This window comes from Odocoileus virginianus, chromosome 32 (genome assembly GCF_023699985.2).
Source record: "Odocoileus virginianus isolate 20LAN1187 ecotype Illinois chromosome 32, Ovbor_1.2, whole genome shotgun sequence".
NCBI classification, from domain to species: Eukaryota; Metazoa; Chordata; class Mammalia; order Artiodactyla; family Cervidae; genus Odocoileus; species Odocoileus virginianus.
In genome coordinates, this window is record NC_069705.1 from 20,369,472 (window position 1) to 20,388,257 (window position 18,786).

Below are 18,786 nucleotides of genomic sequence, written 5' to 3' on the forward strand. Positions count from 1 at the left end.
GACCTCAGCCCAGCACTGAACAAGCACTTGCAGAAAGTGTACTTGAGGTTAATATGGAAGAAATTAGGGACAGCCACCACCGTCACTACCCTCAAGTATTTCCTGCCTGTGGAGGATCTGAGAATTTTAAACACCCACCATGAAAATATACTCCTAAATCCACCTCAGAGTTCAACTCCAGATGATGTCTGCTGTTTTAGTTTATGGAAGTTTGGTTTCTTTCTTTTCTAAGTACTTTTTTCAAAACTCCTAGTTTACCATTCTCAATTACTGAACATTATAGGCTTATACTTTTGTTCAGTTTCAATGAGAAATTTATTAAAGACACATACAAGAGTACGAAAACTGAGATTTCTTCACTTTGACTACAAAGTGTTCAGCATATCTGAGGACTTTCCTAATGTTAACTGATCTGCTCATTCTTTAAATGAGGAAAGGAAGCTGCTAAAATATTCAATTTAAACAACAGATATGTTTTTTATGTAGTAATTTAAGCTCTGGAAAGTGTACTGAGAGGCTAGTAGTAAAAATACATGCTTGAGAAATAAACCCATAAAAATATAAACAATATAACAATATAATATAATGTATATATATGTATAAACTAATAATACAGGTAGAAAATGCTGAACCCAACTTTCAGGTCTCTTATACTAGGCAAATTTTTCTTTTAAAAGGCATGTGGTGGAAAATTCAAGTCACTCAAACGCAGCTCCATAGGACAAACTGATTAAACAGCTCCATGGTTACAATACATAACAAATACCTTGGTGGGGGAAATGTGACCTGTGTTTTCATAAAATCTGAAAGGATGGAACAAATAATGAAATAATCCAGACCAGCTCCACTTCTCATAAAGTCAAGTCCCATGCGCCAATTCTAAAGACAATTGTAGCTTGGAGAGAAGGTGCTTTTAAATTACATTGCTGTAATACCACACTGAGCCAAGGAAAACACAAAGCTGTGAAAGCTACAATCCTGATCTTGATCATCAACTTAGACAACTGTTTGCTTTAAGCTTTACTTAAAAGTGAGATGGGCATGGGGATTGTTTCCCCAACTATTTCTGGCAGAAGCTGAGATGCATAACAGAAAGATTATTTATTCATTTTACAGCAAGATAAAACACATGGACACCTGTGAAATTTTAAACACAACAGGCTTTGCTAGAGAGAAGTGAAGCAACTGAAATACCTATAGACAAGGCAGAGAGAGATATCTTGGAATCTGTTCTTTTAAGTATGTTAGATTAACACTGGTCTTGAATGAAAAAAAATGAGTTCCTGGATTTGAATGTAAAGATGTACAATTGCTTAGTAACTGGAGAACGATGACAAAGGAGTTTCCTTCACTACTCAACAGATGTAGAGAAATCTGTTTTGCAAACAAGAAGGCAAAAAAGAAACAAAACAAAAACTGATGACCTGTCTCTAAGAGGTCACGATGTGGGTCCAAAAGAAGGGCATCAAAGGAGCTACAGGTTTTGGCTAACCCCACTTCTCCCACCAACAACCATGTCAAGGTCAAAGAACACTCACACTGGTATATCTGCAGAAAGGTTTCTGAGAGCTTGTTCGTCATCAGTGGCTCAGGAAGGTCTCGAAAATACTGCTTCAGCATGTCTGCCACATCATAAGCAGACTGTCCCTCATAGTTGACACAATCTGTGGTGCTTTCATTCATCTGGCGCAGAGCCTGAATCCGGGATTTGACACCCGATTTTCTGAAGAGCCCAACCTTTGTTGGAAAAACAAAACAAAATGTAAAATGTCAAGAGGAAAGCAACATTTTCACGGCAGAGCTAGAAAATGATGCATGCACCTGAGCTCCCATGATTAAGTGGAACCTGCAGACATCGGCTCTCACCTGATCCAAACAATGGTTGCGGAGGTAGCGCATGGCCTGCTGGATGCTCTGGGGGAGGGGCTGTCCTGTGCGCTGCACGTTGACCGTCAGAGGGACCCCGAATACATTCCGGTCCTTGTAGTCTGGAACCTTGATCCTTTTCATGAACTTGGGCACAGCCCTATTGAAAAAATATTGGAGTTGGGAGGGATATGATTACTTGTCTTCTGCACATTTTGTCCGTCTCTGCAGGTAAGCCCTGTGGGTTCTAGATCTGTGCTAATAAGGTGGCTATTTAAATTTAAACAAAATTACAAATTCAGTTCCTTAGTCATATCAGTCACATTTTAAGTGCTCAATAGCCATTTGTGGCTGGTAGCTACTACTGGACTGTGCAAATATGGAACATTCCTACCACTACAGAAAATCCCACCGGACAGTGCTGTTCTAGATTTTCTAACATTTGGGGCCATGAGGCCCAATAACATTTCCTCAACTGGGGATTCTCCCTCCACTGTTAGTTCTGAGAATGGGGTCTATTTTCTTAAGGGAGAAGATGGGCTTCCTTCCAAAATGGCGGCATAGGAACAAGAGGAGAAAGCTACAGTCAAGACCCTAAGTAGGCACTTCAGGATAGAGCTGAGAAACAAGTTCCCATTTGTCCTGAAAATGGATGAGAATCATTTCTAAGCTCTTGATGAGATCCCAAAGTACTTAGGATAAAAAAAAGATCAGGATGAAAAAAAAAAATAGCAAATATGTGATGTTGGTCTCACATAATGAGAACTAACTCCAGAGCTCAATGTGGCGGGGGTGGGGGAAGGCAAGCTAATGACTCGAAGTCAAAATAAATTCTCCTGCTGATGACCCGAGAGAACATAACATCTTTAGCTTTCTAAAGGAAGACAGAGGAGAACAATGAGGGTTTTGTGAGCCTACCCCAGGCTCCCTGGAGTCCTGACACCAGGTCCAGCCTCAGCAGTGTGTGCAACAGCAGGAAACCCATGTCATGTATTTAATGCTGTCAAGCAGAAATTTCAGCTCTACAAATGACCTCTCTGAATGGGACAAGAAAGGGCAAAGCTGAACAGGAAAAGAACTTTGTGTAGAATTTCTCCTTACTCCATGGATCCCACAGTATGAGGCTTTAACGTTTGGTTTTGCCTCACTGGAAAAACTGACCAGAACTCAAGAAGTATTCTGGACTTTCAGATTCTTGAGGGTTTGGTGGCGAGGGGGGGTGGTGGGCCACTCAGAACTGAGAATGTGAAATATGCAGTTTTAAATAGCCAGCAGGGAAACTCTGGCTTGAAGCACAGAGGAACAGTGCGGAAGGCAGACTGCCTTGACTTTAGAGTGCTAAACCCACAGCCACGGTGTGTTACTGTTTATAGCTCTAGGAAAGGTAAAACTGAAGCGCAGGGCCAAATCTGTATTTCCATACAGTGAAGTATATGGATTGCGGCTCTGAGTACGCATAATACTTGCTTTGTCGGGGAGAAAAGCCCAGCGGCGGAATGTACAAGGAACACATTACGATCTCCACCGAGAATCTGAAGCATGTGGGGGATAAACCAGTCAATACTTATTTCTGTCATTCAGAACAAACAACTTCTGTATTTAGCAGGGCTCACATAATAACAGCCTTTGAACAGGAGATGCTTTGATGCCGAAGTTAACCTCACTACGAGTCCCAAGGAGGGGAGGAGCTGGAGAGAGAAGTTACGTTGCTGCACTGATTCTGGTTTTGCTACCAAGTGATGCTAATGAAATGGACCTAGTCTCCATTTTTATAAAGAACTAAAATTGTGCAAGTGGATAATGAACACTTAGATTAGTGAAAAGACTGAAGGATACCCAGCTGACACTGCAAAATGTGCTGGGATGTCAATGTAGAGACATTTATCTGCTTTGCACTCAGTAGAAAAAAATATGCACATAATGGCTCCTGTCCATGACCTATTCAGCCAAGCAGTCTACATCTCACAGTAAATACACCAAGGACCAAACCAAAGTGTGGACAGTTCAATAAATTTTATTTTTGTACATTATTTTTGTTTATAATATATTAGAGTGGTGAATTCCTTTATTATTCACTGCTCAAGAATCTTTGTTGGAAAAAACATAACCTAAACTCTTTAGCCCAGGTAGATTTTTGTGATAGTGCAGATACCTATATCAATCAAAAATGATTTCTAAAAAACGTGCATGAAGAGGGTTACAAAGCCAAGCACTGTACATCAAGCATTTCAAAGTTGCTCTCATAACATCCCATGATCTAAAGTTTTCTTCCCTTCCTTCCAAAATATTATCTGATCATGTACATGTATTTGCCTGTGGTGGGCTATTCCTACCACTGGGAAGGAAGCGCCTGGACAGTGAAGTAGAAGACTAAAGCAGTCTCACCCTATCAACTGGCAGCTTGTCACTCCTAGTGCTGAAAACTCAACCAGCCCCGATGGAAATTCCCTAAAGCTATACCAGCTTAAGCAGTATTGCACGTGGATTCAAGAATGTAGACACTTAGAGTGTCGGGACAATGAACTCAAGATACAGGATCCACCTGTTACACCCTTAGTGCTGGGACAGTGCTGGTTGAAAATGTTTTCAAATATGGTTCACTGGGCAGTTTAAACCCTTACCAGCTAAAGCCATGCTTATTAGAAGGCGTGTATTTCTCCAGCAGGGCGGTTAACTTCAAGAGGGAGTACTTCTGCAGCAGGTTCATCTGGGCCACAGACTGGCAGTTAATCTGCAGTGACACGGAGTTTAGGCTTGGCCGATGAGAGCTCTGGAAGCTGTGCCATCTCAGCCTGTGCCTGAGAGAGAAGGGGGCGGAATGTGAGTATGAAAGATTTTTAGTGGGTTGACACACAGTCAGCAGTGGGTCGCTCACTGGCCTCTAATCTTAGGAACTGAGAAGATTCAATTTCCATTTCAGTCTGTTTTTATTTTATCCTGTGGTAAAGTATATACATAAATAAAATTTACTCGTTTAACCACTTTGTATACAGTTAAGTTCCCTGTGGCTCAGCTGGTAAAGAATCCACCTGCAAGGAGGGTGACCTGAGTTCAATCCTTGGGTTGGGAAGATGCCCTGGAAAAGCGAAAGGCTACCCACTCCAGTATTCTGGCCTGGAGAATTCCATGGGCTGTATAGTCCATGGGGTTGCAAAAAGTCGGACACGACTGAGCGACTTTCACTCACTCAAGTACATGAAGCATTAAACATATCCACGGTGTTGGGGTTCCCTGGTGGCTCAGTGGTAAAGAATCCGCCTGTCAGGCAGGAGACGTGGCTTCAATCCCTGTGGTCGGGAAGATCCCCTGGAGGAGGAAATGGCAACCCACTCCAGTATCCTTGCCTGGGAAATCCCATGGAGAGAGGAGCCTGGTGGGCTGCAGTCCATGGGGTCACAAAGAACTGGACACGACTGAAGCGACTAAGCAACAACAATGACAAAGTGTTGTACAGTCAATCAACCCTGCTATCCATCCACAGAACTGACTTCTTCCCAAACTGAAATTCTGGTACCCAGTGAACGATGTTCATTAATCTTTTAGGATGATAGGATTTTCCCATCTAGCACTTTCCTTAGGAATTTCATGGCTATAAATGGCTCAATCCCATGTCCCCTACACAGCAAGCAGAAGCAGCCCCTTTCTGATCTCCTGCCCCTCACCCCCAACAGGTAAGAGAAACGTACCTGCTGGACCTGGTCAGGGAGGCCCCGACCCCAGAATCCCTCCTCTCCGGGATGTCAGAGGGCTCCTCGGGCTCGTTCAGTGAGTTGCCTGTGCTGTCCAGGTCACTGGGGGTGGCTCGGTCGTTGTCCACGTCCAGGTGTATCTGCTTGGGAGAGGACGGGCACGGTGAGACGGAGTCCAGGGCCGAGTCGGAGTCTCCCTCATCGGAAAACTTCTCCGACCACTGGTTGACTATCCTCTGCATCCCCTTCACGTGGTAGAGGATGTCGTCCAGCTCGGGGAAGATGTCCTCGTTCTCCAGATCGGCCAGGTCACCCGAGCTGGAATAGAGGATGGAGCCCGGCACGTTGTCATAGATACTCAGGCGGCTGCTCACAGAGCTCGAGGAGTTACGTCTCTTAAGTTCCTTGGGGCTGCTGTCTTCTCTCCTCAGGCTGATGTGGCCGGGGCCGTGGAAGCTCCCGGTCCTCCAGTTCACAGAGCTGTTATTCCCTGAGGGAGAGAAACTGCCATTGGAAAGGGCTTTCGGGAAGGTGCCGGGCTTGTGGTCCTCTGGGATGTAGAACACCGTGTCCTCCGGGTAGCTCTCCCGGTTTTTACAGTTCTGCTCCATGACGTTGTTGAACGTGGACTGATTGAAGGGATCGAAGCCCTCCAAGTACATGCCTCCCCGCTTGTTGCAGGCGCTGAGACTCCGGGTCCTGGTGACGGGACTGGGTGTGCTCACGTTGCTGCTGGTCTCAGACTGGCTGCTGCTGCTGCTGGTCTGCGTGGAACTGGAGATGCTCCTCTTCCGTACCATAGGGACGTTGATGTGGTTGCCGTTGAGGGCGGAGATCTCCACGCAGTTCAGCTGCTTCAGTTTCTCCTCGTCCACCCCCTCCTGCAGGATGGGCCCACTGATGATCAGACCCAGCTTGGAAGGCGCCTTGTGCTTGCTGTGGTGGGAGCCCTTGAGCTTTAAGCTCTCCATGCGCTTCAGCAGGCTGTGCGTCTTGGACTTGGTCTTCTCGTGGCCCTTCATGCTGAAGCTGAAGCTGGACAGTTCCTTGGGAGAAGGCAGGCTGCAGAAGGAGTCATCGTTGCCTACAAAGGTGCCGGAGGAGCAGACGCTGAGGACGGAGTTAGTCCGGGCTGGGGCTGCCTCCCCACGCTGGGGCGCGTGGGTGGTGAGGCTGCAGGTGCTGCGGACAGAAGCCACCTCCTGGCGATCGCTGAGGTCCGTCAGCATACTTTCATGGCTTGGGGTGCTCTTCAGGTGGACAGCGTCTGGGGACCCAGGGATGGGGTCCTGCTTTGGAGAAAAGACGTCAAACTCTTCAAGCCGGGACCACCTCTTGCTGTCCCTCTGGAAAGTCCATTTGCCACTTATTGCACAAGGCTCGTCCTCGTCGGAATCCTCGCTCTGCAAAGACAGAAGGGAACCATTCGTTCCCTGAAACCGGCAGACAGCACGGGGCAGGGCATGACCCGAGGCCCAGGGGCCAGGAGACTGACCAGAATGCCATTCATGTCAATACCCCTCCCCGCCTTACAGCTTTATTATTATTTTTTAAAATAACCAAGATAAATGTAAGCATTTCACAGGAAAAAGCCTGAGCAAGTGTTTCAAGCTAAATAAGAGTTATTTTATGGAAACTCTGGGATCTATAGGCTGCTCTTAAATTGCTCACAGAGGAAACCTCTGAGATCTGTGAAAATTCCAGGCATGTAAAATATTTTGAACTGGAATCAGCAACGGGTAGGACTCCCTCTGGTCTGCCTCCAGTTTTGCTGTCTGTTGATAGTATGTGTTTATATTCCCTTTTGCAACTAAAATGGTGGTTCCCGAACACTCTCAGCCTCTTCCCTGTTCCTTTTCATTCCTCCCCCACCAATATGGGAGCCAGAGTTAGTGCCACAAGAGTCCTATGACATTTCAAACTCAGGCATGGTCCAGCCCATTTAATAAGGTCTCACAAATACGCAGTTCTGACGGCATGTAACATGCGCACACCTGACAGAACATCTCTGCTGGTGATGCCTGACTTAAAGACGGGACCCAGGGTTCCACTGTGACAGACTATTGCATCCGAGCCCCTTGATGGGATATCAAGAGGCACAGCTCAGTGTGATGCATGTGGAGCATCTCCTGTGAGCAGGGTCTCCTGGGACAGTGGGTGGAGAGCACTGAACGCTGACCTGCAGGCTCCTCTCCACAGCTCCTCACAGTGTGAGGTGAGGTTCCCGCTCATTTGTTTAAAAGGTTTAACTCCCCCAAGAAGGCAACTTGGGGCAGGTTAGATAATTAAAATCAGTACTCTTGACAGTGAAAAATATGTTCTTTGACCAAACTCACTTCTGTTTACTCTAATTTGTGGCATTCACTCCCACCACTACACCCACCTCTTCTCCTAAGATCTCATAAGACGTCCTCACATTTCAAACAGGAGAAAATACCATCCGAATCAGTTATGTGCAGGCATTTCACTAGAATGTGTGGGATTTCCAGCCCTCCCTCTTCCTCCTCTAATTCCTTTTCTCCCTTCAAAGCTCTAGTCTTCCATATCCCACCAGCCAGCCTTCCCTGCCATCTCTACAGCTTCAAAACACAGGTTCTGTTGCACGTGGGAAGACAGAGTTCCCAAGAACTTCAGCTGCAGTTTCTGCAGAGAGGCAGTGCAAAATGCACCGGAATTCCTTAAGCCTCATCCCTTTAATATGTTGTAGGCACTGAGTTAATGAGGCAAAATCACAGAAAATCTGTTCAGATCAAAAATAGCAGGCGAGACACAGATTATTGGCTAGCTGCAGCTATTGGTTTCAACTACATAAGGCTACACAGTTTTTGGTAAACCTGCCTGGATTATAACATTTAAAATGTAGGTATTTTTAGAACAAGGAAATAAGAATTTGTGCAACAAAATCTATCACAAAACACATAATCCAGTTTTTCATCTTCTCCTTTGCTCCTACCCTATGATACATTTTATATACTCACTCTTTTCCGATGAGGACTAATTTCCAGCTTCATCACCGCACATTTGTTTAAAGTATTTAGACGCCTACAGGGCAAAGAAATAACATTAGCAAAGATATGAAACCATGGATGGTGGATAAATATTTTTTCCAAACAGTTGACATGTTTGAGTTTCTTTAAATCCATTAATATCTACAATTGAGAAGAGTATTCGAAATTTCTTTAAAAAGTGAAGTTTAAAAATACTTTTATATTTCACAAGTTGTTTTATTTACATTTAATATTACTATTTTACAGTGAAATGGCACCCTGCAATGGTTCTGTAAAGTGCCTCTTATTCTTCACAGAACAAACAACCCTCATTCGAAGACATGTATTCTTCCAATAGCCCCTAAGTTGAGCCATTAAGTATTTCCACCCCGTGCCAAGAAGTAAATGCCAGTGATGTCTCCTTTCACAGAAATAGGAACATGAACAAGTAACCAAGCTGAGCTGATGGTGAATAAAGTGTTTGCTGTTGTAATGTATTCTATCTCAAATCAAAATTCAAATATAAAAATAAAGCTATTTTTAGTTATCTCTGACAAATGATAAATGATAGGTAGTCTGTTAAAAAATTTAGTGAGCTCTATATAGAAAGGAGATTTGAACGTTCTTTATTACCTAATTCTTTTTTTCAGCTTCCTGTATAGGACAGGAAAATGCATTGGTATAGTCGTAGCAACAGTGCAAATGATTAATTTTAAAAACTGTATACTTCAAAGGTCAACATCTTTAAAAATTCAAAAAATAAGTGCTTGAATCAGATTCTTCTTTGGAACAGGAGTCAATTTTTTTACTCTGAATGCTTTTTCTTTTTTTTTAATTCCTGCCAAAGAGTAATAATTTAAAATTAGGAAAGTAACTTAGCTTCATCAAAAATGAAGTACTTAAAACAAAGCAAAACTCCACCTCACTGGGAAATAATGATATAGCTCAAAGAAAGAAACCCTTTACAGATAAATAATCTGTATTATTTATACAGATAAATGGCATGTAAAACTTTGAATGACAGCTCTTCAGGCCCCAAATCTTTCTAACGTCTTCCAGATGACCATCATTTAATTGTCTTCAAATGAATCCTTAACGTAGCTGCTGTCTTGCACCATCAGTTAAGATTGAAGTTCTTCCTATTTCACAGGACAAGCGCATTTAATGCACACAAATTCAAACTGATTCTGAGCCCTCTTCAAGGCTCTATCGTTCTGATCCTGTTCTTGCAGCTTGTCTAATAACTTGGATAAAGGAGGGTAGAAAATATTTTTTCCTGCTGATAAGACTGCCTTTGATTTCATAGATTATGTGGTAGCCTGCTTATAGGATAAACAGAGATAACCCTAAACAGAGCACCTATGCTCAGGAAAATTCTCTCTGATAATGGGAAGGGAAAGAAAACAAAATAACTTTAAAAAAAAGTCCACAGACATTAAAACGAGTGGATATAAAGTTCCTTTCAAAGGGGCATCCATTATTTCAATGACTTGTATCCACAGTGTTTTAGTTCTCAAATGTTTTTAAGATGTAAAGAATCCAGGATGGTTACAGTCTTAGGTCTGGGTTTCATTAATCAAACCTGAAATCAAATACCCACTTGACTTCATTTGGGCTTTAATGGTTGAGTGGTGTTTATAATCAAGTTTACTAGGCATGGATGCCTGTGGGGGTTGGGGAGGGACTTACTTCACAAGCTGCAGATTTGAGTCAAACAGAAAAGACCCCAAAGGTCATTTTTGTAAAGGTCAGCGTTATCTTTTTCTCTTGGTAGCATCAAGCTAACGGTACTTCAAAACTGAAGCCCAGGAGTTATTCCTGAAGTTTTCATGGAATTCACGTGCCCCCTAAGCACCTCCAAAGTGGGATGTTACCAATTTAGAGAGGGTACTGACAGGAAGTAGCAGTTGGGGACGCACTTTGGGTCAGGCATTGTGCCTGGAGCCTCGCGTGTATTATTTCGTCTTGATAGAGATACTACTATTTATTTTCAATGTATAGATGAGGAAATGAGGCTTGGAGTGGGCACAAACCTGGTCCAGGGCTACAGGACTCAAACACAGTGACTCTGGCCCTGAGAAGCAGTCTCTTCCGCATTCCTTTCTAAAATAAATGTTAATCATGATAATATATGGGAGCAGCTTCTACCCTAAGTATGACTCCTCCAGTGAGTGGCAGACACTGGTATCTCACGCTGCCTGTCCGGAAGCCCGGGTCCTTTCTGGCCCCCAGGGTCCCTGCTGGCTCAGCTCCTCAGGAATGTGTCAGTCTTATCTGCTGGGCAACTTGCACTCAGCTCAGAGGGGGAGGGGGCACAGAGTGAGCCATCAGAGGTTCAAGAGCTCTGCTAGAGAAGCTGCAAGCACCCTGATAAAACCATGGCAGGCGTGGTCCTGGGCCTCACGTAGTCAAAGTGAAAACAGGGAAAGCAGAAGAGAAGTGAGAAAGGAAAAAGGAACGTATACCTATGGTCCGATATATGGCAGAAACCATCGCAATACTCTAAAGTAATTACCCTCCAATTAAAATAATTTTTTTTAAAAAAAGAATAAAACATCCAAAAAAAAAAAAAACCCCAAGAATATTGTTCCCCCATCTCTCTCTAAGAATATACCCCCCCCAAAGAATAAATACTAGCCAGGTGTCAAGAACATCCAGGAATAGCTTACCAGTTTTATTCTACTTTGAGATGCTGAAGGTGAAATGAAAGGTTCAAAGAAATGTATTTCTAAGATGCTGTTATTATTTGGCACTAAAAGCATAATGTTGAGTTTCCTAGGAAATATACTATTTAAAAATATTAAAAAAAAAAAGAAAGAAAGAAAAAAGGAACAATTTCCCACATAGACCTGACAAAAATTCTTCCAGGCCTTAAAGATATTTTCTTGGAATTACTGCAATTGCTTTTCTTTTAATAGGACCAAAATAGTAACATAGCTGAAATGTACTAAATGGCTGGGCGCTTCACAGACCTTAGGCTCTTCAAGGGTGATTATATAATAAAGTACAGACTGAAGACGCTCCTGTCATTATGTGATTTGTCATTATATGATTATCATTTTATTTAAGTAATTCTTTGGTGTATTCATAGGAGTCAGTTGTAACCTCACAGGAAAACAGCAATGTGGGATATATGAAGTTATAGAGAGAAGATTTCAGAAAAGGTATTCTAAGAGGTCACAGTTTGCATTATCATCTGCATATGCTTCAAGACAAGTGAATCAGTCCTCCAGTATTAATACTCAATGTGATGCTCTCAGAATCTCGGCCTTATCCTTGGGGTTGGATCGTAACAGCAAAGCTAGCATGACTGGGACAAAAGCCAATCTCTCCAAGGAAGCAAGTACGTTCACTCCTTACAAGTGTGCATGCTAAGAATGCTGGTAAGAAATCCAAACCCAAACAATCTAGTAGTTGCATAATTACAACTTTTGGTCATTATAAAACTTTGTATTATTTAAGACCGTTATCATTATCATTCTCAAGAACACACTGTCGACAAGTTTTCTGCTCTTAGTAGATTATGTTAAGAGGTCAGCACCTACTAGATTATTGACCAAAAGGAGCTTTAATATCTGCACAAGTTGTAAGTACATGAATGTTTATAATAACCTCTAAGCAGAACATGGGAGTGTGTACTAGTATGTAAATGGGAGCATTTGATCTGTGTGTGGGGGTGGGGGGAGGAGGGGTGGCAGTAAAGAAAAACCATGTAAGAATTATTTCCTTTAAAACAAACCTAAAAAAGTTTTAAAGTAAAAACTATTAAATATTTAATAATATTTTATTAAAGTAAAACTTTTAGCTGAGTTTCTGTTAACTATATTACCATATATATTTAAAATCAACTGCTCAAACTGTTTCAACAAGGCAAAAAGATGGAAGTCTATGAAACAGTCTGTCTAGGAAAAAACTTGACAGATCACAAGGCAAAGTTTCAAACAACACTATAGATTCAGGATCTGCTGGCTCTTTGAATTCTGTGGGCTGAGCGAGTACATAGAAGAGGCCAGTCTAGCAAATGAGATGAATATCATCATCAGTAAAAGCAAGTGTCCCCAGCAACTCTGATGACCATCCCAGGATCTGGAGGGCATTTCCAAGGAAGATGCTTGCCACTTCCTTTTTCAGAACATTCCTTTAGCCCTCTCCAAGGAAAATCATTTGCCATAAGAAGTCTGTTTATGTGAAAGTGTGGACAAGAGACCTTGGGTTTTTCATTACAATCAACTTGATGACTATTCCTGTGAATTCTGAATCCCACCTCAAGCTTTTCTCCACATACTCAAATCTGGGTGTTGGTTTTAGGACTGATAAATTTTAAAGCACTTGACATCCATCATTGCATTTCCTTCTTACACTTAACCTATGAGATATTATTCTACACATAAGAGAAACATATAACAGCAAGAGAAACCAAAGACCAATCAGAATACAGTTGTGGAATCCTAAGAGAGAGCAAGGTCTAGTTGTTTTTAGGCTTTTCTTTTCATCAAAGATCTAAGAGTACAGGTTTACTCCCTTCAAAGAGAGGCAGACCCTCTGACGGTGCTGAGAGCCAGTACAAGGCACAGGGTATGGAGGATGCCCTTAGACCCAGAACAGGGTAACTGCATTTCAAACTGATATTAAAAAAACAAGAATTTAATCATGACCCCTTGGGCTGTGATGCTGCCATGATATTTTTATGACCCAGAAATTCCTAAGCCGTTGCTGCTGTTTACAGGGCACGCTCACTAAGTAGCTTGAAATGTGTGAGACGGATGATCTGACGCAATGAGCATGTCTCCTAGGACACATCTTAGGAGTGACCTCATTTCTATGCGTTATCACCAGTGATGAATTGAGAAGAAATTAATTCTGTCCCACAGCTAAGCATTCAAACATTTCAAAAATGTCTGGAGTAATTTATATACCAGATGTGGTCCCTTCCCTCCTAAACTGCATCAGGGACATTTTTTCATTACAGATGACATAGCTATGATATTATACACTCTGCAGGGTGGGGGTGCGGGGCCTTGGAATCATGTTCCTTTCAGAAAGTGTCTACATACCCTGGGCTTTTCTAAGCAGTCATTCAATTGGATTTGAAAAGTGACAGTGTTTCTGTGGTTAATGTGGCTTTTTTTTTTTCTTTCTGAAGCCAGGAGAACTAGTCTATTCCATGAAAGTGAAAGTGAAGTAGCTCAGCTGTGTCTGACTCTTTGCCACCCCGTGGACTGTAGCCCACCAGGCTCCTTCCTCCATGGGATTCTCCAGGCAAGAACACTGGAGTGGGTTGCCATTTCCTCTCCAGGGGATCTTCCTGACCCAGGGATCGAACCCGGGTCTCCCGTATTGCAGGTGGACGCTTTAACCTCTGAGCCACCAGGGAAGCCCTATTCCATACTCCATTGTAAATACCATACTTGTCTTTCCCTAAAATGCCTGCTTAAGTTAGGTGCTTCAAAAACCACTGGATGACATAAAAAAGGCATAAAACAGTATTTTCACAGAGCTACAATTGCTTTCTTTGCCTGTAAAAGGGAAATACATCCTGGGTGTCATTCCACCTCAATGATGCTTTTCCAAGTTAAAAGTAATACCGAAATTAAAATAATACTAATCTTACAATCAAATCAATAAGTGAATTAGTCTGTGCATGATCTTTTTCTCTCCAGAATTCACCTTTGATGGCTTACAGGTTTTGAGAAAAATTACAAGGATGATTAGCTTAAAAATGAATATGTCCTGAAGAGCTGGAGAGGATTATCAGTGTCCTGTCATCGTCTGCTGCGTATTTTATCACTTCCACTTCATTAAAGCCTGCGAACTGTTCAGTGTGAAAATCCACCAGCACCACGAACAAGGGTTTCTGACAGTTTTTCTCACATTTCCCATCAGTGCTCATTTGCTGCCTATCTACTTTCTGTTAAAGGCTGTACTGTTATTTTACAGCCGTTATTTAATCCTATCGTTATGAATGTGTACGTGGGGAAGCTGAAGAGGTTCAGATGCTTTCCTGGAATTCAAGCCACGGTCCTCCTGCCTCTAGTTTGGCGTAGTCTCCCCCTCCCCCACGTCCACTGATTTCTCTAAATGTGTTACTTTCATTTGACAGCAGCTTTGACTCTTTGAGGACACCTGGGTGGGGCTGAGCAGTCAATTACACTGCCTTAAAAAAAAACCCTGTTCTAGGTTTTCAAACCGCCTGAGCATTACCTGTTTCAGAAAGTACATGGCATCAAATATGGAATGGTACTGAGTAGGCCCTAGGACTGTGCTATTTTAATGGCAATACTAAATAATAGGAAGTTACTAATTTTAATTAAAAGGCCTATGAGTCATATGGAAGTAAATCTCTATATCCAAATACTATTCAAAAACCTGACCTAAATAGGGACTTCCCTGGCCATCAGGTGGTTAAGACTTCGTGCTTCTGCAAGGGGCATGGGTTCGCTCTCTGGCTGGGGAACTAAGATTGTGCATACTGTGCGGACAAAAAGAAAGACACCTGACATAATTAGGACAAAAGCAAACTCATCCCAGTGATAAGTACTATGCTCTTAAAAATGAAGAGAAAGAAAGCACTCAAAACATTTCAGTTTACCTGCATAAAGCCTCAATAGCATCTCTGTCCAAAAAATCATGCTCTCTCTTCACTGAGGAAATATCAATGGGGAACAGAAGATCTGTAAGAAAAATAAAAACAAATATACTTATTAAGCATTCAGACGCTTGCCAGTCTAGCCCAGTTTAGCAGAGGGAGGAAAAAAAAACCCCTCAAAAACAAGATAATTTCTTGAATACTTACTGTGTACAGGTTACCTCCTTCCCTACCAAGTGCTATGGGAATGTAAAGCAGTTTAAGACAATATCTTCTGTGTCCTAAAGGAGCTTGGATATCAAGTGGTCTGCAGACTCAAGTATCTGTTGTCAAAGATAAGTGGTTCAAAACACTGTTTCACCTTTAAACAAATCAGCAGTCAACAGACCTGCTATATAAACTATAATTTAAACCAGAATGAATACCAGAAGGATGCTTCCTTCTAATGTGGCTGTTTCCTCCCTCCCCCCGCCATGTGTGTCTTCACTCACTTTTGATCAGGGAAGAGGTCACAGAAAACCAGGCCAAGGAAAGATCTAGAGAACAATGGTGGTTGTCAATGGAATCCAGTCATTTGCATGACATCAAAAGCTAAAGAGAATTCAGGATGTGCTATTTTTAAACAAATACTAGCACTTCCATATGGCTTTCCAGTGGTTTATATAAATCCCCCTGAAACAAAAGGCCAGCTCTAAAGCTGGTGCAGAAAGACAGAATCCCAAATCCTTTTATCTGTAGAAGAGTTCACTACTCTAAGAATACATTAAGTTATATCAAAATCGAAAAGCAGACAAGGGCAAGAGTCAACTCAATGGAGGAATTCACTTTTCTGTCCCTCGTTGATAAACACATCCAGGAAGAGTAGGGAGAAAGACGACCAACAGTGCTTCCATGGAACACGACAAAGCTCCTGGGACTGCCACTAGATAAGAGCACGCTATCCCTCTTTGGGGTTCCAAGCTACTAAGGTAAGTAACGGGCCTTCCTAGTAAAAAGCTTGTAAAATATCGTGAGGAAGAGTCCTTCTGTGCAACTCTGTGGGTCACGAATGGAGCACTGCAGGACACAAGAATGCACAAGAACACACAAGAATACACAGAATACACAAGAATACACAGAATGCACAAGAATACACAAGAATACACAGAATACACAAGAACACACAGAATACACAAGAATACACAAGAATGCACAAGAATATACACAGAATACACAAGAATACACAAGAATGCACAAGAATACACAGAATACACAAGAATGCACAAGAATACACAGAATACACAAGAATACACAGGAACACAGAAGAATACACACGAATACACAAGAATACACAGAATACACCAGAATACACAGAATACACAAGAATGCACAAGAATACACAGGAACACACAAGAATACAAAGAATACACAAGAATACACAGAATACACAAGAATACACAAGAATACACAGAATACACAGAATACACAAGAATACACAGAATACACAAGAATACACAAGAACACACAAGAATGCACAAGAATACACAGAATACACAAGAATACACAGAATACACAAGAACACACAAGAATACACAGAATACACAAGAACACACAAGAACGCACAAGAATACACAGAACCTAAAGACCCCTTTGACCTCCCAAATGACTAATGCTGCAAGGGGAAACTGACATGGCTGTTGGTAGTTTTGGAGACACAAGTAACTAATAGTATTCTAGTTCTGGGGTTGACGTGGGAGCACATGATGGTTCATTATGTTTTTATGGCTTCTAACTTATGATTATTGGTTTCAGAGAACAGTATCAAGCTCTTTATCTTCAGTCATCAATTTTCCAGAAATTATACTTATAAATACCTCCCCCCCCAATGTTGAAGATAAACATAATGAGTGTTGTGATCTATTAGTTTTTCTGAAGGCTAACGTTAGTGATCCTGTTCTCTGAATGGTAAGACAGACAGACCAATGAAATAGCTAGAGCCTAAAGATTCATGAAGAAATTTATAAAATTCAGTATTGGAGGACGTACCTCTCTTCATTACCTTATAGACCAAATGATTAGGGAAAATGATTAGCGGCACCACTATAGTAGCAATAAGAGAGAAGACTTCTAGTGAATGTAAACTATTAGTAAATAGAAGCAAAGCAGATTATAAAGCTGTTTGAAGCTTCTAGCAACTGTATTTCACTTTGAACAGACATCATGCACTCTAGGTATTAAAGGACAGAGCTTATATTAAGGAATATGCTTGTAATAATACATGTAAATAATAGAGTTAACATGCCTGTTGCACGCATCTGAGACAGAAACTTGGCTATTTTAGCAATTCCTAACTCAGTGTGCCCAGAGCTATATTTCAGATTACTTTCCTGACTCAAATTAACTTTAAAATATTGTCAAGGACCAAAATAAAGCTAGGAATCAAGGAACAAGTGTGGCGGTATGTGGTGTGTGTGTGTACCTGCCCTGTACATGGGGGCAGGACAAAGGAGAGAAATTATAAACGCTTAGAACAATGTACAGTACAACCTCAAAAGTAGATTTAGGCTTTAAAAGACTTATAAACGTCAAAGGACCCCAAAATGTAACTGGCGAAAATAAAGTCTGTCTCTTAGGATTTGGAAAGATGTAAGCAGAGACCGGAAGGGGATCTCAGCAAAGATACACATCAGAAGAAAGGGCTGCTTGGCAGCAAATCAACACTAAAAATCGACATAATTGAAGGAAATTTAATTTCTAAACAGGAGAACAAAAGGACAAGCGTGTTACTGCCACTGCAAATGCAATTATCTTTCCGTATCTCCAGTAGAGCTGTGAACTGAAAATCCAATAGAATGCTGGGCCGCCCCCACCCCCAACCCCTCAAAGCCCTACTGAGAGACAGAGGTTCTGTAAATGGTAACAGGTCCAAAATTCTCCTACAGAAAAGATAAGCAACTCCACCTAATGAACACGCGGGCTAACCAAACACCTTAAAAGAGAGAAAGAAAGGAAGGAAGAAGGAAAAGGAATTGGAGAGATTCTCTGAAATGGAGGAACAGTAAGATATTCTACACAGTCTAGTTATAAAATAATTTTAAGCCCATCTTCATGGGGAAACATCATACATTCAGTCTGGGCTACTAAGAGGAAGAGCAGGCATTATTAATGAAGTAATCAGTTAGATTAGCTGAGTGAGCTAGGGATATAAAAATGATCTCTGTGGTTTCTCCCCAGTTTGCTTCTGGGGAGCATCCCTACTCCCTCCATTTCCTTCTTCAGTGCAACCTGCTGCAGGGGGACTCCCCTGATGGTCCACAGCCTGAGACTCCATGTTCCCAATGCAGGGGGCCCAGTTCAATCCCTGATGGGGAAACTACATCCCATAAGCTGCAACTAACAGCCAGTGCAGCCAAATAAATAAATATTTCCTAAAAATGAAGCCTGATTATCACGGGAGCACCTCCAAGCTGACAAACTGTATCCAGTCTTAGCACTTGTCGTTTCTCAGTTGACAAGTTGTGTCTGACTCTGTGACCCCATGGACTGCAGCACGTCAGACTTCCCTGTCCTTCACTATCTCCTGGAGTTTGCTCGGACTCATGTCCATTGAGTCAGTGATGCCATCCAACCATCTCACCCTGTTGCCCGCTTCTCCTCCCATCCTCAGGCTTTCCCAGCA

The 18,786-nt window shown here is 42.1% G+C and overlaps 1 protein-coding gene across 7 annotated transcripts in view; it reads right to left on the bottom strand.

Annotated features, from left to right (window-relative positions):
* Nucleotides 1-18,786, bottom strand: part of DLC1 (DLC1 Rho GTPase activating protein) — a 489,149-nt gene that overhangs the window by 8,907 nt on the left and 461,456 nt on the right. For all 7 annotated transcript variants that reach the window (XM_070459963.1, XM_070459964.1, XM_070459965.1 and 4 more), the window contains 6 exons: nt 15,132-15,213; nt 8,534-8,597; nt 5,553-6,958; nt 4,488-4,664; nt 1,867-2,026; nt 1,539-1,737 (listed from right to left, as the gene is read on the bottom strand). In XM_070459963.1, the coding sequence (XP_070316064.1) occupies nt 1,539-1,737; nt 1,867-2,026; nt 4,488-4,664; nt 5,553-6,958; nt 8,534-8,597; nt 15,132-15,213 (2,088 nt within the window). The remainder of the gene's footprint in view (nt 1-1,538; nt 1,738-1,866; nt 2,027-4,487; nt 4,665-5,552; nt 6,959-8,533; nt 8,598-15,131; nt 15,214-18,786) is intronic.